General features: G+C 41.4%; 2 protein-coding genes and 9 non-coding genes across 13 annotated transcripts; 9 read left to right on the plus strand and 2 right to left on the minus strand.

Annotated features, from left to right (window-relative positions):
• Positions 1-366: 366 nt before the first annotated feature.
• On the minus strand, positions 367-3783 carry zgc:92907 (asparagine-linked glycosylation 13 homolog (S. cerevisiae)). 2 transcript variants are annotated; one of them, XM_021582989.2, is made up of 4 exons: positions 2153-3783; positions 1845-1968; positions 1601-1739; positions 367-1441 (listed from the first exon to the last, which is right to left on the minus strand). In XM_021582989.2, the coding sequence occupies exons 1-4, from the start codon at positions 2231-2233 to the stop codon at positions 1330-1332; spliced, it is 456 nt and encodes a 151-aa protein (XP_021438664.1). In that variant the 5' UTR covers positions 2234-3783; the 3' UTR covers positions 367-1329.
• A 154-nt stretch (positions 3784-3937) lies between these two features.
• On the minus strand, positions 3938-8219 carry rap2c (RAP2C, member of RAS oncogene family). Of its 2 annotated transcripts, none has more exons than XM_021583920.2 (3): positions 7031-8206; positions 6334-6653; positions 3938-5614 (listed from the first exon to the last, which is right to left on the minus strand). In XM_021583920.2, the coding sequence occupies exons 1-2, from the start codon at positions 7301-7303 to the stop codon at positions 6375-6377; spliced, it is 552 nt and encodes a 183-aa protein (XP_021439595.1). In that variant the 5' UTR covers positions 7304-8206; the 3' UTR covers positions 3938-5614; positions 6334-6374. The 2 variants fall into 2 exon arrangements, with proteins under 2 accessions (XP_021439595.1, XP_021439596.1); XM_021583921.2 differs by lacking the exon at positions 3938-5614 and adding an exon at positions 5634-5963 and having other exon boundaries at positions 6438-6653; positions 7031-8219.
• A 1251-nt stretch (positions 8220-9470) lies between these two features.
• trnaa-agc lies at positions 9471-9543 on the plus strand. Its single transcript has one exon. It is a non-coding gene; the product is annotated as a tRNA-Ala (tRNA).
• Positions 9544-10762: 1219 nt separating this feature from the next.
• Positions 10763-10835, plus strand: trnaa-agc. The gene has a single exon. It is a non-coding gene; the product is annotated as a tRNA-Ala (tRNA).
• Positions 10836-11074: 239 nt separating this feature from the next.
• trnaa-agc lies at positions 11075-11147 on the plus strand. The gene has a single exon. It is a non-coding gene; the product is annotated as a tRNA-Ala (tRNA).
• Positions 11148-13179: 2032 nt separating this feature from the next.
• Positions 13180-13252, plus strand: trnaa-agc. The gene has a single exon. It is a non-coding gene; the product is annotated as a tRNA-Ala (tRNA).
• A 2013-nt stretch (positions 13253-15265) lies between these two features.
• Positions 15266-15338, plus strand: trnaa-agc. Its single transcript has one exon. It is a non-coding gene; the product is annotated as a tRNA-Ala (tRNA).
• A 2329-nt stretch (positions 15339-17667) lies between these two features.
• trnaa-agc lies at positions 17668-17740 on the plus strand. Its single transcript has one exon. It is a non-coding gene; the product is annotated as a tRNA-Ala (tRNA).
• Positions 17741-18291: 551 nt separating this feature from the next.
• trnaa-agc lies at positions 18292-18364 on the plus strand. The gene has a single exon. It is a non-coding gene; the product is annotated as a tRNA-Ala (tRNA).
• A 239-nt stretch (positions 18365-18603) lies between these two features.
• trnaa-agc lies at positions 18604-18676 on the plus strand. The gene has a single exon. It is a non-coding gene; the product is annotated as a tRNA-Ala (tRNA).
• Positions 18677-21331: 2655 nt separating this feature from the next.
• trnaa-agc lies at positions 21332-21404 on the plus strand. The gene has a single exon. It is a non-coding gene; the product is annotated as a tRNA-Ala (tRNA).
• The last annotated feature ends 481 nt before the right edge of the window (positions 21405-21885 follow it).

The raw sequence follows: 21885 nt of genomic DNA on the forward strand, positions 1-21885 counted from the left end.
ATAAATTAGGGTCTAATGAATTTACATTGTCTGATTTCCTTCTGTGAACTGTAACTCAGTGTAAAATTTGAAATTGTCGCATTTATATTTATATAATAAAAAATGTAAAAGGCTTATGGCCATTACAGCACAGATAGAAACTTGGTTGCAGTTTATGTTCATAAAGCTAATAAGAAAATATGTTAAATGACTTGAATATGGGAAAGATGTAACAATTTTTAATTTGCATCAAAAAGTGAGAATTGTATCAGAAATTGGAAAGTTTGAGAAAACATAAAGGAAAATCATCAGGTATGTAGAAAAGTAGTGTCCTGAAGAGCTTGTGAGTGTCGTAGAGGGAAACAAAGTATTTATTCGCTTCAGGAATGGGTTTTTTTATTGTATTTTTATTTGACCTTTATTTAACTAGGCAAGTCAGTTAAGAACAAATTATTTTTACAATGACGGCCTACACCGGCCAGACCCTAACCCGGACGCTGCTGGGCCAATTGTGCGCCGCCCTATGGGACTCCTGATCACGGCCGGTTGTGATACAGCCCGGGATTGAACCAGTGTCTATTGTGACGCCTCTAGCACTGTGATTCAGTGCCTTAGACCGCTGCACCACTCGGGAGCCCACTGCTCAAAAGCTAGAGCCAAATTTGCAGGAAGAAAACAGAATCCACAGTGTTTGTCATAAACAGAGATGGTCACAATTGCTTAATAGTGCATTATTAAACAAAATGATGACGATGTAAGGCCACAGGCAATTGCCTGAGTTGGTATTAGCTCTGCATACTGATAGGAAAAACTAGAAGCCAGGCACGCGAGGCCCAGGCTACCCTCTGGCCAACCACACTTCCAGTTCATCGCAAAGATGAGGAGTTTCAGAGAGCAACCATCATAGCCATGGTGATCAACTGTACTGCGCTGATGGAGCGGAAATCACAGAAGATATATGTGGTCGTTGCAGCAGCAGAGAAATATTTTGGGGTGAGAAATTTTAGTGCAGAAGAGCTACAGGAAGTTTTGAGAGAAGGGGTTCAATCCTCCCAGACCGACAGCATGGTGTAGGATTGTTTAGGGCCAACGTAGTGGGATGGGGTGGTTGGTTTTTGGTGATAGTGTATAGGTGCTGGGTTAGATGGTGGTGCAATTTAAGATTATCTCATTCACCTTTTTTGTTTTTGTGACCAAAATTTGCAATCCCCACTCTGACCTGTGAAAGGCAGTATGCAACACAGCGTCTAGTCTGCTGGAAAGCCACATGAAGAAGAAGAAGAGTGCAAAACATCTCCAGAGTCCATAACAGAACACTGAGCTGACCTCAGAGACTGCCCTCCGTTGGAATCATTGAACACCAAGGGCCCTGTCCAGGAAATTGGCAAAATGCTTTGGTTGTCCAGGTAAGAAGGATGAGAGAACAGCAAGGTCCATTGTCTTCAGGGTCTCAGTAAGAGTGCTGTGAAATCATTTGAGAAAAAAGGGTATGTTGACCCACTGAATTTCAATCACAGTTTGACAACTCTAGGACTTTATTAGCAGAAATGTACATATACAATATGTCAGATTGACCAAGTGAGTCCTCATGATCAAGTTGCACATGAGGATTTACACTGACCTGGGGGTGCAGTACAGTAGGTGCGAGTCTTGGTGTAGCTGTCTGGCCAGCTCTAGCTGGTGATTGTCCATTAGTTTGTCATTGACCACCACTAGCAGTGGCTTGCCTGCACCAAGGGTCTCCAGACAACTACCTGCCCCTGAAAATACAAGACAAGTCATTATAATTCATCAACATCATAGACCAGCACAATGGTATGGTAGTTTACCTAGTTTGTTTCATTTCTTTAAAGATAGATACACACCAGCATGGCTGATAACCAGGTCGGCACATTTGATATTTTCAGCAATGGAATCCTTGAATCGGAAGGCCTCCAACGTGAGTTCGTGACAGCTGTCTGAATCTGGGAGAATGGAGCCTTGTCCAACCTGCAGGACCAAATGTTGATAGCCGCGGGCTTTCAACTCCTTCAAGAGAGATGCATAACTTTCTAAAAAAATATCTTAGTGCGAGGGTAGGACACGTCTACTCAAATTATTATTGTCTAATTGTTGAGGACAGTTGGCTAGCTAGCTAACGTTAGTTTCTGTAGCCATCACATATCATACTCACTTGAACAGCTTCAGGGGAAGTAACACGTTCGATTAGGTCATCAAAGCTTGTTGTTCCTACAGTTACAAATACCCTCTTCATGGTTGCTCATGTATCAAATGTAATTTGCAGTACTTGTACTAAAGATGTCCCATGTGTTTGTTTACAAATTTCAGTAGCCTGACGTCACGTGTTTCTTTCATTGCCTTGGCATTTCCGCTAAAGAATACATCACTCTGCCACCTACAGGTTTGGATATGAACTTGCAGTCTAGACATTTTTTTTTTCATAAAAATAAGAGTAGTTTGTCTATGACCATTTTGAAAATGTCTCCAGTAGGTAGGTTTCCATTTAATTGGCGACAGATTTTCTTGCGACTATTCTAACATCCACATAAATGAATGATGCGCATTTCTCATTAGTGGTGTTTTCACCAAACGGATTTGTTGCCGATAAACATCAGTGCATTTATTATGTTTTATTTAACCTTTTAACTTGGCAAAGGTTAAACAAATAAAAAACATACATGCGCTGATTTCTATCGCAACAAATACGTTTGGTTGATGATATAGTGCACACCACATTTACTTTTTCGCTTAAGTTCTATGTACCGAATAAAAATATAAATGTAATTCCATCGCATTTTCAACTCCACGGTTAGTTTTGTCAAAACAAACCTGTTGTGTTAAATAGCAAACGTAGCTTACTCTGGTCTTTACACGTGTTTTCTAGCCAATAGCTAGCATATACAGTGCGAGTAGGCTGTGCGGGTTGTTTTGTCTACTACATGATGAGATTATGGATAAAAACGATCATATTGTATCTGGCAAACGGTAGTCAAGCATCGAACATCATGTCACCATGTCATAAGACCCTCAATATATTGGAAGGCAGCATCAAACTCATTACCGTGCACTTTCACCACCCTGTGAAGTTAATCATAATTTATTTAATCTGTAACCTAATAAAGTACATGGTTTCCCGAGTCGTAGTGGGAGGACCACAAGCCATATCATCGCGACTCCAAATGTACTTCGAGATGATTAACTCAATATTTGCGCATTAAGGCGTTTCCACTGGTATTTCCCGCATAATTGATTTTACCGACACAAAAAGATCCCAACATGTGGAACGAACAAATTATCTGTCGGCATTTATACAATTACGCAGACACTTCCTGTCTCCATCACAGCTGTTGTGATTTTGTTTAATACAATATGACTTTAGTCGTATAAAAACTGGATGGAAACGTTGTTTGACATGTAAAAATACATTTAAAAAAGCCCCCAGAGCTAGATTAGCTTTCAAATAATGTAGAGAATGCTGCCCTCTTGTGGCTGATTGTGTAACAGTATTTGGCCTTACTATATGCAACACAAAACGTTGCAGAGATAAATATACTATATAGAACAGACTATTCTTTCTACATGACAAACTCATATGTTCTACCACATATTCAGAATGGCCCAACCTCAAGGCCACTCAAGTCGGGTCATTTGAATATTGAGCCAGCTCAAAAAGTGCCAGTTCTCATTATGTGCAATGGAAGGACAGACAGCACTTTGCATAAAGGGATTTACATTTGATGTGAAGTAGGAAACAATATTCTATATATAGTGTGTTTCAGTCTGCAATGAAGTCTTAACCAGAAATGTAAGACCATTCGAATCAACATTCCAAACTTGTGACCACATGATCAGGTCAGTGTCCTTCAATCTTAGTATCAGATTTGTACTACATGGCAGTACTTGTGTTGAAGAGTTGAAAGTACGAGACAGAATGACCACACAGAAACCAACATAAGACTGAAATCATTTAAGGCTCTGTTAATTCAAAACTTACAACCAAAAAAACTCACTGTGAAGTCAAAAAAGCAAACCCAAAAGCAAGTATAAAATAAAACTTTGATGATTGGATAACAATGTAATTAGATATTAATAAATAGGTTATGAGACACTTTAAAAAAAAAATATATATATAAAAGTTAGTTTAGGGCCAGAATTTGATCAAACCATGTAACATGAGTCATAATCCAAATGACCGAGGAACCTGTATCTAAAGCAACCACACAGCTGTAATCAGAAAACAAACATGGATCTACAGTCAATTCAATGTGAATGTCGCATGCTTAGGGGCACATTGACCTGGCTTGACCACGCCCGTCAGAAAAATTAAAAAATAAATTGGGCTGCTTCTATGACCACTATACAGTTGGTTTTAGGACCTATAAAGCGGTGTTTCCCCACTCCAGCCAACCTATCATTAAGCCTTCATTAAACATCTTTCCAACCACTCTTTTCGCGAGTAAAGTCAAACTGTATTAAAACAAAAACATCACGACAGCTGTAATGGAAACAGGAAGCGTCAGTACAATTTTTATAAATGCAGACAGACAAGTCGTTGGTTCGACTCTTTTGGAGTCGGTAAAATGTATTGTGAGAAATAGCGGTGGAAACCATCATATCGAAGTCAACTTGGGAGTCACGCGATGATGTGGTCCTCTCACTACCACTCAGGAAACCATGCAGTTTATTAGCATACATATTAAATAATTGATGAATGTCACACGGTGATGAAAGTGCAAGGGTGATCTTGATGTTCCTTTCCAATAAAAATCAAGGGTCTGATTCTGGTGACATGATGATCGATGCAAAAAAAATACAAAAATTGTTATTCATAATAATGTAATGTAAACTAGCCTACCTGCACGGTCTCTGAGGTCTGTTAGCTAGAGTGCACGTGCCAAGACCAGAGTTGGCACATTTGCTATTTAACACAACAGTTGACAAAACTTAACACGTTGAACTTTAGATTTTTATTCCATAAATGAAAATGGTTGCAAAAAAAGTACATTGTGTGTACTACGTCATCACGCAGTGATTTCTAACTGCAACAAGTCCGTTTATGAAAATCTGTCGCCAATTGGTTGTAAACCTAGCTAACAACTTGAAATCGGGTGATTTGGTAAACACTGCTGTAGAGCACAGCAATCATATATTTACCACGGTTTGATTGAATTCTGTCCCGAGGCCCAAACCTGTATAATGGCTGTTATCACTTCAAAATGAGATATCAGATTTAACAAACCAATTCCAGTACAAAGTAAAACTAGGGGATATAATGTCTGAGCAGCTTCAAAAAGGGACGCTGTGGTCCCGAGCAGATCACTGCTCATTGCCCCAGCACTCCTCAACCCCAAATGAGAAAATAGAAATCCATAGACAACCCTTCATCCTCATAAATCTGTCCTATACATTGAAAAGTAGGTCTTCCCTGGCCCTAAACCATGAAGGCCAGTGAGTCTGCAGGTGAATGTGTTCCACAGTCAAGGTAACAAAGGTTGGGCAGGCTCAAGACTCCCTTGAATTGGCTCATGAACAGACAAGAATCTGCCCTCTGGTAGGTAATACTGCCAGCTGGAGAGGTCAGAAGGTGTGATGGAGCTGAAGTGGTTCCTGGGGTCACAGGTCATCAAAGCAGGAACTTTCCAACAATGGAAAAATAAAAAGTACTGTGTTACTGAGAGTAGAGCAAAGACTGAAAACAATAGGTGTTGAGACACTTGTAGATATGAAGATATTACTAAGTAATTAACACCTTTACAATTAAGTAAATTAGCATTTCACCAATATGTAAACTGTGAAACTCAACGACCAATACCTCAATGTGTATGTCTGCGTGTCTGCTGTATGGGTGGGGAAGTTAGTTCTCACAGTGAAGAAAATCTGCTTCCTGTTTTGGAACATCAATTTATATTCAGGATGTTGCATTTTCCTTTTTCTTTGTCTGGGATCTGCCCTCTCTTGCTCATAGGTCTCTCGTCTCTCTGAATGTACATAACCATTCACTTCCCTCACTCCTCTTTTCCGCCCCTGTGCTCACTGCTCAGACAGTTGGCTTCTTCACGCCACATTCTTTGTCTGATCTAATGATAACAGGCTAAACCAACGGTTTTATCAGTCCGTGCAGCAAACCCCCTTTCCGTCTGCTTCTTCTAACAGCTGTCATATGGTTCCCTTTGTGCCACCCCTGATCCTCTCATCTCCCTGCATTACAAACTCTTCACTGCTGCTATCCATGCCCAGACGTCTTTTGACAACCTGTGAATTCTTGCCCGTTGTCAGTGAAAAGCCTATCAGTGTGCAATATCACTTCTTAGTGTTAGTGTGTGGAAGGTGAAGTATAGTGCTTCAGCCTCTTACCTGGGAGAGAGTTGTGGAGAGGACAGTGTCCCCCTACTCCTTTACTGCACCACACAGGCCGTGCAGCACTGCTCCTGTTTCTCTGGCAGCGTGGCATAGTTCATCTGACGGACGATCTCAGCAAACAGCTCGTCCACCATGGTCTTGCTCTTGGCTGAGGTCTCGATGAAGGGGCAGCCCCACTCCTGAGCCAGGGCCCGACCGTCTGCACCTGCCACCTCCCTCTCAGACTCCAGGTCCACCTTGTTGCCCACCAGAATCAGTGGCACCTTCTCAAAGCGCTTGACCCGCACGATCTGGTCTCGCATCGGCCTGATGTCCTGGAGTTAGGGATGGATAGAAAGGAGATTCTCAGGAACTGTGGGAAAACGTTTGTGCAACAACCATTGCTGCATAGATCTTTGATGTATATCAATGAGTTAAGTAGCAGCCCATTGGCCATTCTTCCAACCTGTTGAGCTTATACAATTTTGGATTTAGCCCATAGGTGTAGGGATTAAGGCTATGGCTGGATCTCTGCAAATGGCTCCTGATTTGTCAACAATGGGGTTACGACTCAAAACGAAGACAACTGAGATGGCTCAGTAGGCCCACTTAAAACATGGGTACAATGCATCTTGATAGCTGGTGATGCTAGCAAGAGCTATGCTCCTTGACATGTGGGCAGGTATTGGTAACAGGTAATAAGGGCCTTTACCTGAAAAGACTGTTGATTGACGAGACTGTAGACAAGTATGAAACCCTGGCCGTTCTTGATGTACAGGTCTCTCATGGAGGCGAACTGTTCTGTCCCTGCCGTGTCAAGGATCTCCAACACCGAAGGCGACGAGTCCACTTCAATCTCTTTCCGATAGAAGTCCTCAATTGTAGGGTCATATTTTTCGATGAACGTGCCCGTGACAAACTGGACAGTCAGCGCGGACTTGCCAACGCCTCCGCTTCCCAACACAACCACTTTGTACTCCTTCATTAGGGTGCACGAGCTCGACCTGGGCTACTTAGCTGGCTAGCTGGATTGTTTTTCCTTTGACAACATTAAATCAAGCAAACCTTGAAAGCACTCCTCTGCAAACTAACAAGTGAACCTCAGTTAAAATGTTAACACGTATGCTTAACAGTTGGAAAACATACAAGAAGTTAAAACAAACACAAATCTGGTTAAAATACAGAAATCTTGGACTGAGTAAGCTAGCTAGCAAAGTTGGCTCAATCCACAACGCCCCTCCATGCTCGCTCACGATAAGGAGCCTTATGCCAAATCCTACACAGACAGTAAATATACCTTGACACGAATATGGGCAGTAGTTGCTTTAATCTGCCCCAAAACGGCGCATTAGATGGCTTGGTGGCTAACTTAGCTAAGATGCACAATACGATAATGATTTCCTATTGTCCCCATTTATGGAGAGCATGTGAAGGTGGCTTGCTCACATACTGTTCCACATCATAAACCATACCGGTGCCGCAAAAGCGCAATGCCAACGTCTGCCACGGCGGGTCCCTGGCCTTATCCCGAGCGGGCTGCACTTAACAGCCAGATAGCGTTTAGGAACCTTGGGTTGGAGTTTTAGTCCAATGCTGTCGACAGTACACTGCTTGCTGTTTAGGATGAGAAGGTGGAAGACCTCCCACTCCCTTCCCTAATTTCGTCCTCACGGCCTCTCCCTACTGATACTGCCTCACCCTCGCGACCACCACTGAGCTGTAATGTCTTGTGGAACCGAGTATGTTAGCAGCTCGTATTTTCTTTCCAAATCTATAAAATGAGGGAGCACCAAATATGTGGTACGAATAGTATATGTTCTAGTCCTCAGCAGGGACATTAAAACGATACCCGACAATCCAAAATGCAGGCCATAATGTAAAGGAAGGAGCATGGTGGGGAATGTGCAATTTAATTGGTCCTTGAAGAGCTATTGGCATTCCCATTGGTTAAACTATAACTTCAGGCGGGACAGTAGATCGAAACGTTTGAACGTTTAGAATTTGCACGTAGAAATGTGCTGCATAGAACGGAACTTTCAGGATTCAGTTTCAACATTTAGTGAGCTATTTACAGAAACTATGTTATATGTTATTGGCAATAAATAATTTGTCTGATATGTCATTTATTTTGTGTGTGAATTTATAACTGTGCTCAAGCTTTTCCCAGTAGGTGGAATGGGAGACTCCAAACATTGATGTGAATTTGTGTTCTCATGTGCTTTTGACCTTTTTTTCTGGATGATTTTGCTCAGGATTCTATTTTTACGAATGTAAGGTTGACCTCTGTTGATAAGCGTATCAGCCATGCCACAGAGCATAGTCAATGGGCTAGGGCACAAAACAAAACAGATAACCCAGACGACCATAGGAGTGAAACTAACTTCGAACAGGGACACAGACACACTGCTACATTGCCTTTCTCATTTTACAATGAAAAAAACCGAACAATACCAAACTACTCATGAACCATTAAGAGAGATCACCATTTAAGTGCTTTATTACAATGTAAAACAAAAATAAAATTACTCATGAACCATTAAGAGGGATCCCCATTTAAGTGATTTATTAAAAGGTAAAACAAAAAGAGCAGGAGTCATACATGTATTTCTATCATTTTATTTATACATATTGAAAATAACTGGTATGTAGCACAGTTCTCTAGCACATACAAGTGCAAGCAAAATATCTGTAGCTGTTCATTTATTAGTAAATGTTGGGAGCTGTGACTCTATGTATTATACTGGAGGCTGTCCTTTCCTCTGCTTACAGTAGAAAGGCCTTGGAGCGATCCACTGAGACGCAGTGAGCATAAGCACGACAAAAGACAGGAAAACAGTGACCGTGTTTCGGGCGACTAACATGCATTTCCCCACGATCAACTGATCCTAATGTTATTCCACAGACAGCCAGCAGGGAGAACTCCAGACTCGCAGGTTTTTCTGCTATCATAAACCCAAAACTCACTAACCCAACAATACAACTATTTCCACCACTGGGCTTACTGCAGTCACTACTTCAACCTTTACTGAACTACCATGAAAAATACTTTTAGACAGCTGAAGCAAGCATACTTTTTAAAAAGTATCCTTACTTAAGGACGAGGGATTTGGCAGTGTGGTCATTGAGATTTCATACTTCTTGTTGGAGGCACAGGGGGATTAGCTCAAATGGTAGAGCGCTCGCTTAGCATGCGAGAGGTAGCGGGATCGATGCCCGCATCCTCCAACTATTTAGTTTGGTTCAATCAGCACACATTGTTGTTGTAGCTCTGGATACTAACCCAACAATACAACTATTTCCACCACTGGGCTTACTCCTATCACTACTTCAACCTTTACTGAACTACCATGAAAAATACTTTTAGACAGCTGAAGCAAGCATACCTGTTAAAAAGTATCCTTTCTGATGGACGAGGGATTTGGCAGTGCGGTCATTGAGATTTCATACTTCTTGTTGGAGGCACAGGGGGATTAGCTCAAACTAAGTATCTGAAGTGAACTGCCTCAACTCCTCTCTAACTACAGACTCCATCACTCTCCATCTTATTATTATCATCTGAAGCTTTGGAAGCCATCGGCCAAGTATGTACCAGATCACCTTGAGTTTATTTGAGTTTTTAAAGCTACTTTGAGATTCTGTGTGTAATGAAAAGTGCTATATAGAATAAATCATAATTATTATTATTTATCCTACAGGGGAGGAGGAGCCCTTGTCATAATGGCTTTGCGATATGATGGACAGCCTTCTGTTTGCTACTAAACAGGTCCTAATATCTTAGTCTGTGTGCCAGTTCATTCTCTCTTTTGACTTTGTTGTGGCAAGCAGAAACACACTGGAATTTAGGAAATCCCACCAAACCACCGAATTATTACTTCAATTAAAGGGACAAATTATGTGGTCGCTTGGGGTAATGCAAAAATCCCCTTTGGTTATCACATGTAGGCACATGTGTAGTTTATGAGACAGATCTTTGATTTAGTAGCTGTTCATTTGTTAGTAAATGTTGGGAGCTGTGACTCTTATTTATTCTACTGGAAGGCTGTCCTCTCCTCTGCTTACAGTAGAAAGGCCTTGGAGCGATCCACTGAGACGCAGTGAGCATAAGCACGACAAAAGACAGGAAAACAGTGACCATGTTTCGGGCGACTAACATGCATTTCCCCACGATCAACTGATCCTAATGTTATTCCACAGACAGCCAGCAGGGGGAACTCCAGACTCGCAGGTTTTTCTGCTATCATACACCCAAAACTCACTAACCCAACAATACAACTATTTCCACCACTGGGCTTACTGCAGTCACTACTTCCACCTTTACTGAACTACCATGAAAAATACTTTTAGACAGCTGAAGCAAGCATACTTTTTAAAAAGTATCCTTACTTAAGGACGAGGGATTTGGCAGTGTGGTCATTGAGATTTCATACTTCTTGTTGGAGCCACAGGGGGATTAGCTCAAATGGTAGAGCGCTCGCTTAGCATGCGAGAGGTAGCGGGATCGATGCCCGCATCCTCCAACTATTTAGTTTGGTTCAATCAGCACACATTGTTGTTGTAGCTCTGGATACTAACCCAACAATACAACTATTTCCACCACTGGGCTTACTCCTATCACTACTTCAACCTTTACTGAACTACCATGAAAAATACTTTTAGACAGCTGAAGCAAGCATACCTGTTAAAAAGTATCCTTTCTTATGGACGAGGGATTTGGCAGTGCGGTCATTGAGATTTCATACTTCTTGTTAGAGGCACAGGGGGATTAGCTCAAATGGTAGAGCGCTCGCTTAGCATGCGAGAGGTAGCGGGATCGATGCCCGCATCCTCCAACTATTTAGTTTGGTTCAATCAGCACACATTGTTGTTGTAGCTCTAGACTGATTTAACTAATCGAAGGATTAGTAAACAAATTGAATCAAGCGTGCTTGTCTGGCTCTAAAATGTGAATGTGTATTGCTGGGGCAACCTGAGGACTGCAGTTGGGAAACACCAGTGGGAAATACGTAGAGTGTGGTGGCGAGTTGAAATATTGATTCAAAATAGACCAAACAGTAGACGACGCTATCGTGGCTGTTCATAATATATTAGGCTAAGTACTGTTTTATACTCTGCACTTTCAATTGTTGTGAGTTCATGACGTATTTCACATGTAGTGTTTTAATAGGATAATTTAGGGACAGTTCAAAAATTACTGGGTGAGTGGGGGCTTGTAGCTCTCAAACTCTAGGGGTGTTTTTCCAAACATACTACCTACCATGCTCCACACTCATGCTCCGATTGTATTCTCCACTCCGTTCTCTTGAGTACGTTTTTGTGTGGACGCGAGTGAGGAGAATGCATAAAGCAATACATTTAAGAAGCACTCGCACTCCCCCTACTGTATTACCTCACGCTTCACAGCCCCATTCACTGAACCTCCTTCCAGCCAGGACAATGGCAACAATAGACGAATCAAGATATACACAAAGCAAACGTTTGACGTCACAATTATCAGCTAGATATGTGAATCGTAACAATTTAGCTAGCCAGATAGCTAAACAGGACAAAAATGACCTAAAACGAATAATATGTAAGATAGATGTCAATTCTTCATGGTTACATTAGCTAGCTAACAATGCTTTGTTGCTATCTGGCTAGTTAACAGTACTAGTAGCTAGCCAGTCAGCCCTATTGACTAATTATGGGCTTGCGATCTAAGGTACTTAGGCAGGTAACGTTAAACATGCCGAACAATACCAAATTACTCATGAACCATTAAGAGGGATCCCCATTTAAGTGATTTATTAAAAGGTAAAACAAAAAGAGCAGGAGTCATACATATATTTCTATCTCTATATTTATACATATTGAAAATAATTGGTATGTAGCACAGTTCTCTAGCACATACAAGTGCAAGCTAAGTATCTGAAGTGAACTGCCTCAACTCCTCTCTAACTACAGACTCCATCACTCTCCATCTTATTATTATCATCTGAAGCTTTGGAAGTCATCGGCCAAGTATGTACCAGATCACCTTGAGTTTATTTGAGTTTTTAAAGCTACTTTGAGATTCTGTGTGTAATGAAAAGTGCTATATAGAATAAATCATAATTATTATTATTTATCCTACAGGGGAGGAGGAGGCCTTGTCATAATGGCTTTGCGATATGATGGACAGCCTTCTGTTTGCTACTAAACAGGTCCTAATATCTTAGTCTGTGTGCCAGTTCATTCTCTCTTTTGACTTTGTTGTGGCAAGCAGAAACACACTGGAATTTAGGAAATCCCACCAAACCACCGAATTATTACTTCAATTAAAGGGACAAATTATGTGGTCGCTTGGGGTAATGCAAAAAATCCCCTTTGGTTATCACATGTAGGCACATGTGTAGTTTATGAGACAGATCTTTGATTTAGTAGCTGTTCATTTGTTAGTAAATGTTGGGAGCTGTGACTCTTATTTATTCTACTGGAAGGCTGTCCTCTCCTCTGCTTACAGTAGAAAGGCCTTGGAGCGATCCACTGAGACGCAGTGAGCATAAGCACGACAAAAGACAGGAAAACAGTGACCATGTTTCGGGCGACTAACATGCATTTCCCCACGATCAACTGATCCTAATGTTATTCCACAGACAGCCAGCAGGGGGAACTCCAGACTCGCAGGTTTTTCTGCTATCATACACCCAAAACTCACTAACCCAACAATACAACTATTTCCACCACTGGGCTTACTGCAGTCACTACTTCCACCTTTACTGAACTACCATGAAAAATACTTTTAGACAGCTGAAGCAAGCATACTTTTTAAAAAGTATCCTTACTTATGGACGAGGGATTTGGCAGTGTGGTCATTGAGATTTCATACTTCTTGTTGGATGCACAGGGGGATTAGCTTAAATGGTAGAGCGCTCGCTTAGCATGCGAGAGGTAGCGGGATCGATGCCCGCATCCTCCAACTATTTAGTTTGGTTCAATCAGCACACATTGTTGTTGTAGCTCTGGACTGATTTAACTAATCGAAGGATTAGTAAACAAATTGAATCAAGCGTGCTTGTCTGGCTCTAAAATGTGAATGTGTGTTGCTGGGGCAACCTGAGGACTGCAGTTGGGAAACACCAGTGGGAAATACGTAGAGTGTGGTGGCGAGTTGAAATATTGATTCAAAATAGACCAAACAGTAGACGACGCTATCGTGGCTGTTCATAATATATTAGGCTAAGTACTGTTTTATACTCTGCACTTTCAATTGTTGTGAGTTCATGACGTATTTCCCATGTAGTGTTTTAATAGGATAATTTAGGGACAGTTCAAAAATTACTGGGTGAGTGGGGGCTTGTAGCTCTCAAACTCTAGGGGTGTTTTTCCAAACATACTACCATGCTCCACACTCATGCTCCGATTGTATTCTCCACTCCGTTCTCTTGAGTACGTTTTTGTGTGGACGCGAGTGAGGAGAATGCATAAAGCAATACATTTAAGAAGCACTCGCACTCCCCCTACTGTATTACCTCACGCTTCACAGCTCCTTCCAGCCAGGACAATGGCAACAATAGACGAATCAAGATATACACAAAGCAAACGTTTGACGTCACAATTATCAGCTAGATATGAGAATCGTAACAATTTAGCTAGCCAGATAGCTAAACAGGACAAAAATGACCTAAAACGAATAATATGTAAGATAGATGTCAATTCTTCATGGTTACATTAGCTAGCTAACAATGCTTTGTTGCTATCTGGCTAGCTAACAGTACTAGTAGCTAGCCAGTCAGCCCTATTGACTAATTATGGGCTTGCGATCTAAGGTACTTAGGCAGGTAACGTTAAACATGCCGAACAATACCAAATTACTCATGAACCATTAAGAGGGATCCCCATTTAAGTGATTTATTAAAAGGTAAAACAAAAAGAGCAGGAGTCATACATATATTTCTATCTCTATATTTATACATATTGAAAATAATTGGTATGTAGCACAGTTCTCTAGCACATACAAGTGCAAGCTAAGTATCTGAAGTGAACTGCCTCAACTCCTCTCTAACTACAGACTCCATCACTCTCCATCTTATTATTATCATCTGAAGCTTTGGAAGCCATCGGCCAAGTATGTAACAGATCACCTTGAGTTTATTTGAGTTTTTAAAGCTACTTTGAGATTCTGTGTGTAATGAAAAGTGCTATATAGAATAAATTATAATTATTATTATTTATCCTACAGGGGAGGAGGAGCCCTTGTCATAATGGCTTTGCGATATGATGGACAGCCTTCTGTTTGCTACTAAACAGGTCCTAATATCTTAGTCTGTGTGCCAGTTCATTCTCTCTTTTGACTTTGTTGTGGCAAGCAGAAACACACTGGAATTTAGGAAATCCCACCAAACCACCGAATTATTACTTCAATTAAAGGGACAAATTATGTGGTCGCTTGGGGTAATGCAAAAATCCCCTTTGGTTATCACATGTAGGCACATGTGTAGTTTATGAGACAGATCTTTGATTTAGTAGCTGTTCATTTGTTAGTAAATGTTGGGAGCTGTGACTCTTATTTATTCTACTGGAAGGCTGTCCTCTCCTCTGCTTACAGTAGAAAGGCCTTGGAGCGATCCACTGAGACGCAGTGAGCATAAGCACGACAAAAGACAGGAAAACAGTGACCATGTTTCGGGCGACTAACATGCATTTCCCCACGATCGACTGATCCTAATGTTATTCCACAGACAGCCAGCAGGGGGAACTCCAGACTCGCAGGTTTTTCTGCTATCATACACCCAAAACTCACTAACCCAACAATACAACTATTTCCACCACTGGGCTTACTGCAGTCACTACTTCCACCTTTACTGAACTACCATGAAAAATACTTTTAGACAGCTGAAGCAAGCATACTTTTTAAAAAGTATCCTTACTTATGGACGAGGGATTTGGCAGTGTGGTCATTGAGATTTCATACTTCTTGTTGGATGCAACAGGGGGATTAGCTCAAATGGTAGAGCGCTTGCTTAGCATGCGAGAGGTAGCGGGATCGATGCCCGCATCCTCCAACTATTTAGTTTGGTTCAATCAGCACACATTGTTGTTGTAGCTCTGGATACTAACCCAACAATACAACTATTTCCACCACTGGGCTTACTCCTATCACTACCACTACTTCAACCTTTACTGAACTACCATGAAAAATACTTTTAGACAGCTGAAGCAAGCATACTTGTTAAAAAGTATCCTTTCTTATGGACGAGGGATTTGGCAGTGTGGTCATTGAGATTTCATACTTCTTGTTGGATGCACAGGGGGATTAGCTCAAATGCTAGAGCGCTCGCTTAGCATGCGAGAGGTAGCGGGATCGATGCCCGCATCCTCCAACTATTTAGTTTGGTTCAATCAGCACACGTTGTTGTAGCTCTGGACTGATTTAACTAATCGAAGGATTAGTAAACAAATTGAATCAAGCGTGCTTGTCTGGCTCTAAAATGTGAATGTGTGTTGCTGGGGCAACCTGAGGACTGCAGTTGGGAAACACCAGTGGGAAATACGTAGAGTGTGGTGGCGAGTTGAAATATTGATTCAAAATAGACCAAACAGTAGACGACGCTATCGTGGCTGTTCATAATATATTAGGCTAAGTACTGTTTTATACTCTGCACTTTCAATTGTTGTGAGTTCATGACGTATTTCCCATGTAGTGTTTTAATAGGATAATTTAGGGACAGTTCAAAAATTACTGGGTGAGTGGGGGCTTGTAGCTCTCAAACTCTAGGGGTGTTTTTCCAAACATACTACCATGCTCCACACTCATGCTCCGATTGTATTCTCCACTCCGTTCTCTTGAGTAAGTTTTTGTGTGGACGCGAGTGAGGAGAATGCATAAAGCAATACATTTAAGAAGCACTCGCACTCCCCCTACTGTATTACCTCACGCTTCACAGCTCCCTCCAGACAGGACAATGGCAACAATAGACGAATCAAGATATACACAAAGCAAACGTTTGACGTTACAATTATCAGCTAGATATGTGAATCGTAACAATTTAGCTAGCCAGATAGCTAAACAGGACAAAAATGACCTAAAACGAATAATATGTAAGATAGATGTCAATTCTTCATGGTTACATTAGCTAGCTAACAATGCTTTGTTGCTATCTGGCTAGTTAACAGTACTAGTAGCTAGCCAGTCAGCCCTATTGACTAATTATGGGCTTGCGATCTAAGGTACTTAGGCAGGTAACGTTAAACATGCCGAACAATACCAAATTACTCATGAACCATTAAGAGGGATCCCCATTTAAGTGATTTATTAAAAGGTAAAACAAAAAGAGCAGGAGTCATACATATATTTATATCTCTATATTTATACATATTGAAAATAATTGGTATGTAGCACAGTTCTCTAGCACATACAAGTGCAAGCTAAGTATCTGAAGTGAACTGCCTCAACTCCTCTCTAACTACAGACTCCATCACTCTCCATCTTATTATTATCATCTGAAGCTTTGGAAGCCATCGGCCAAGTATGTACCAGATCACCTTGAGTTTATTTGAGTTTTTAAAGCTACTTTGAGATTCTGTGTGTAATGAAAAGTGCTATATAGAATAAATCATAATTATTATTATTTATCGTACAGGGGAGGAGGAGCCCTTGTCATAATGGCTTTGCGATATGATGGACAGCCTTCTGTTTGCTACTAAACAGGTCCTAATATCTTAGTCTGTGTGCCAGTTCATTCTCTCTTTTGACTTTGTTGTGGCAAGCAGAAACACACTGGAATTTAGGAAATCCCACCAAACCACCGAATTATTACTTCAATTAAAGGGACAAATTATGTGGTCGCTTGGGGTAATGCAAAAAATCCCCTTTGGTTATCACATGTAGGCACATGTGTAGTTTATGAGACAGATCTTTGATTTAGTAGCTGTTCATTTGTCAGTAAATGTTGGGAGCTGTGACTCTTATTTATTCTACTGGAAGGCTGTCCTCTCCTCTGCTTACAGTAGAAAGGCCTTGGAGCGATCCACTGAGACGCAGTGAGCATAAGCACGACAAAAGACAGGAAAACAGTGACCATGTTTCGGGCGACTAACATGCATTTCCCCACGATCAACTGATCCTAATGTTATTCCACAGACAGCCAGCAGGGGGAAGTCCAGACTCGCAGGTTTTTCTGCTATCATACACCCAAAACTCACTAACCCAACAATACAACTATTTCCACCACTGGGCTTACTGCAGTCACTACTTCCACCTTTACTGAACTACCATGAAAAATACTTTTAGACAGCTGAAGCAAGCATACTTTTTAAAAAGTATCCTTACTTATGGACGAGGGATTTGGCAGTGTGGTCATTGAGATTTCATACTTCTTGTTGGATGCAACAGGGGGATTAGCTCAAATGGTAGAGTGCTCGCTTAGCATGCGAGAGGTAGCGGGATCGATGCCCGCATCCTCCAACTATTTAGTTCGGTTCAATCAGCACACATTGTTGTTGTAGCTCTGGATACTAACCCAACAATACAACTATTTCCACCACTGGGCTTACTCCTATCACTACTTCAACCTTTACTGAACTACCATGAAAAATACTTTTAGACAGCTGAAGCAAGCATACTTGTTAAAAAGTATCCTATCTTATGGACGAGGGATTTGGCAGTGCGGTCATTGAGATTTCATACTTCTTGTTGGAGGCACAGGGGGATTAGCCCAAATGGTAGAGCGCTCGCTTAGCATGCGAGAGGTAGCGGGATCGATGCCCGCATCCTCCAACTATTTAGTTTGGTTCAATCAGCACACATTGTTGTTGTAGCTCTGGATACTAACCCAACAATACAACTATTTCCACCACTGGGCTTACTCCTATCACTACTTCAACCTTTACTGAACTACCATGAAAAATACTTTTAGACAGCTGAAGCAAGCATACTTGTTAAAAAGTATCCTTTCTTATGGACGAGGGATTTGGCAGTGCGGTCATTGAGATTTCATACTTCTTGTTGGAGGCACAGGGGGATTAGCTCAAATGGTAGAGCGCTCGCTTAGCATGCGAGAGGTAGCGGGATCGATGCCCGCATCCTCCAACTATTTAGTTTGGTTCAATCAGCACACATTGTTGTTGTAGCTCTGGATACTAACCCAACAATACAACTATTTCCACCACTGGGCTTACTCCTATCACTACTTCAACCTTTACTGAACTACCATGAAAAATACTTTTAGACAGCTGAAGCAAGCATACTTGTTAAAAAGTATCCTTTCTTACGGACGAGGGATTTGGCAGTACGGTCATTGAGATTTCATACTTCTTGTTGGAGGCACAGGGGGATTAGCTCAAATGGTAGAGCGCTCGCTTAGCATGCGAGAGGTAGCGGGATCGATGCCCGCATCCTCCAACTATTTAGTTTGGTTCAATCAGCACACATTGTTGTTGTAGCTCTGGATACTAACCCAACAATACAACTATTTCCACCACTGGGCTTACTCCTATCACTACTTCAACCTTTACTGAACTACCATGAAAAATACTTTTAGACAGCTGAAGCAAGCATACTTGTTAAAAAGTATCCTTTCTTACGGACGAGGGATTTGGCAGTGCGGTCATTGAGATTTCATACTTCTTGTTGGAGGCACAGGGGGATTAGCTCAAATGGTAGAGCGCTCGCTTAGCATGCGAGAGGTAGCGGGATCGATGCCTGCATCCTCCAACTATTTAGTTTGGTTCAATCAGCACACATTGTTGTTGTAGCTCTGGACTGATTTAACTAATCGAAGGATTAGTAAACAAATTGAATCAAGCGTGCTTGTCTGGCTCTAAAATGTGAATGTGTGTTGCTGGGGCAACCTGAGGACTGCAGTTGGGAAACACCAGTGGGAAATACGTAGAGTGTGGTGGCGAGTTGAAAATTTGATTCAAAATAGACCAAACAGTAGACGACGCTATCGTGGCTGTTCATAATATATTAGGCTAAGTACTGTTTTATACTCTGCACTTTCAATTGTTGTGAGTTCATGACGTATTTCCCATGTAGTGTTTTAATAGGATAATTTAGGGACAGTTCAAAAATTACTGGGTGAGTGGGGGCTTGTAGCTCTCAAACTCTAGGGGTGTTTTTCCAAACATACTACCTACCATGCTCCACACTCATGCTCCGATTGTATTCTCCACTCCGTTCTCTTGAGTACGTTTTTGTGTGGACGCGAGTGAGGAGAATGCATAAAGCAATACATTTAAGAAGCACTCGCACTCCCCCTACTGTATTACCTCACGCTTCACAGCCCCATTCACTGAACCTCCTTCCAGCCAGGACAATGGCAACAATAGACGAATCAAGATATACACAAAGCAAACGTTTGACGTCACAATTATCAGCTAGATATGTGAATCGTAACAATTTAGCTAGCCAGATAGCTAAACAGGACAAAAATGACCTAAAACGAATAATATGTAAGATAGATGTCAATTCTTCATGGTTACATTAGCTAGCTAACAATGCTTTGTTGCTATCTGGCTAGTTAACAGTACTATTAGCTAGCCAGTCAGCCCTATTGACTAATTATGGGCTTGCGATCTAAGGTACTTAGGCAGGTAACGTTAAACATGCCGAACAATACCAAATTACTCATGAACCATTAAGAGGGATCCCCATTTAAGTGATTTATTAAAAGGTAAAACAAAAAGAGCAGGAGTCATACATATATTTCTATCTCTATATTTATACATATTGAAAATAATTGGTATGTAGCACAGTTCTCTAGCACATACAAGTGCAAGCTAAGTATCTGAAGTGAACTGCCTCAACTCCTCTCTAACTACAGACTCCATCACTCTCCATCTTATTATTATCATCTGAAGCTTTGGAAGCCATCGGCCAAGTATGTACCAGATCACCTTGAGTTTATTTGAGTTTTTAAAGCTACTTTGAGATTCTGTGTGTAATGAAAAGTGCTATATAGAATAAATCATAATTATTATTATTTATCCTACAGGGGAGGAGGAGCCCTTGTCATAATGGCTTTGCGATATGATGGACAGCCTTCTGTTTGCTACTAAACAGGTCCTAATATCTTAGTCTGTGTGCCAGTTCATTCTCTCTTTTGACTTTGTTGTGGCAAGCAGAAACACACTGGAATTTAGGAAATCCCACCAAACCACCTAATTATTACTTCAATTAAAGGGACAAATTATGTGGTCGCTTGGGGTAATGCAAAAATCCCCTTTGGTTATCACATGTAGGCACATGTGTAGTTTATGAGACAGATCTTTGATTTAGTAGCTGTTCATTTGTTAGTAAATGTTGGGAGCTGTGACTCTTATTTATTCTACTGGAAGGCTGTCCTCTCCTCTGCTTACAGTAGAAAGGCCTTGGAGCGATCCACTGAGACGCAGTGAGCATAAGCACGACAAAAGACAGGAAAACAGTGACCATGTTTCGGGCGACTAACATGCATTTCCCCACGATCAACTGATCCTAATGTTATTCCACAGACAGCCAGCAGGGGGAACTCCAGACTCGCAGGTTTTTCTGCTATCATACACCCAAAACTCACTAACCCAACAATACAACTATTTCCACCACTGGGCTTACTGCAGTCACTACTTCCACCTTTACTGAACTACCATGAAAAATACTTTTAGACAGCTGAAGCAAGCATACTTTTTAAAAAGTATCCTTACTTATGGACGAGGGATTTGGCAGTGTGGTCATTGAGATTTCATCATTCTTGTTGGATGCACAGGGGGATTAGCTCAAATGGTATAGCGCTCGCTTAGCATGTGAGAGGTAGCGGGATCGATGCCCGCATCCTCCAACTATTTAGTTTGGTTCAATCAGCACACATTGTTGTTGTAGCTCTGGATACTAACCCAACAATACAACTATTTCCACCACTGGGCTTACTCCTATCACTACTTCAACCTTTACTGAACTACCATGAAAAATACTTTTAGACAGCTGAAGCAAGCATACTTGTTAAAAAGTATCCTTTCTTATGGACGAGGGATTTGGCAGTGCGGTCATTGAGATTTCATACTTCTTGTTGGAGGCACAGGGGGATTAGCTCAAATGGTAGAGCGCTCGCTTAGCATGCGAGAGGTAGCGGGATCGATGCCCGCATCCTCCAACTATTTAGTTTGGTTCAATCACACATTGTTGTTGTAGCTCTGGATACTAACCCAACAATACAACTATTTCCACCACTGGGCTTACTCCTATCAAAACTTCAACCTTTACTGAACTACCATGAAAAATACTTTTAGACAGCTGAAGCAAGCATACTTGTTAAAAAGTATCCTTTCTTATGGACGAGGGATTTGGCAGTGCGGTCATTGAGATTTCATACTTCTTGTTGGATGCACAGGGGGATTAGCTCAAATGGTAGAGCGCTCGCTTAGCATGCGAGAGGTAGGGGGATCGATGCCCGCATCCTCCAACTATTTAGTTTGGTTCAATCAGCACACATTGTTGTTGAAGCTCTGGACTGATTTAACTAATCGAAGGATTAGTAAACAAATTGAATCAAGCGTGCTTGTCTGGCTCTAAAATGTGAAGGTGTGTTGCTGGGGCAACCTGAGGACTACAGTTGGGAAACACCAGTGGGAAAT

Source organism: Oncorhynchus mykiss, chromosome 31, assembly GCF_013265735.2.
Source record: "Oncorhynchus mykiss isolate Arlee chromosome 31, USDA_OmykA_1.1, whole genome shotgun sequence".
NCBI classification, from domain to species: Eukaryota; Metazoa; Chordata; class Actinopteri; order Salmoniformes; family Salmonidae; genus Oncorhynchus; species Oncorhynchus mykiss.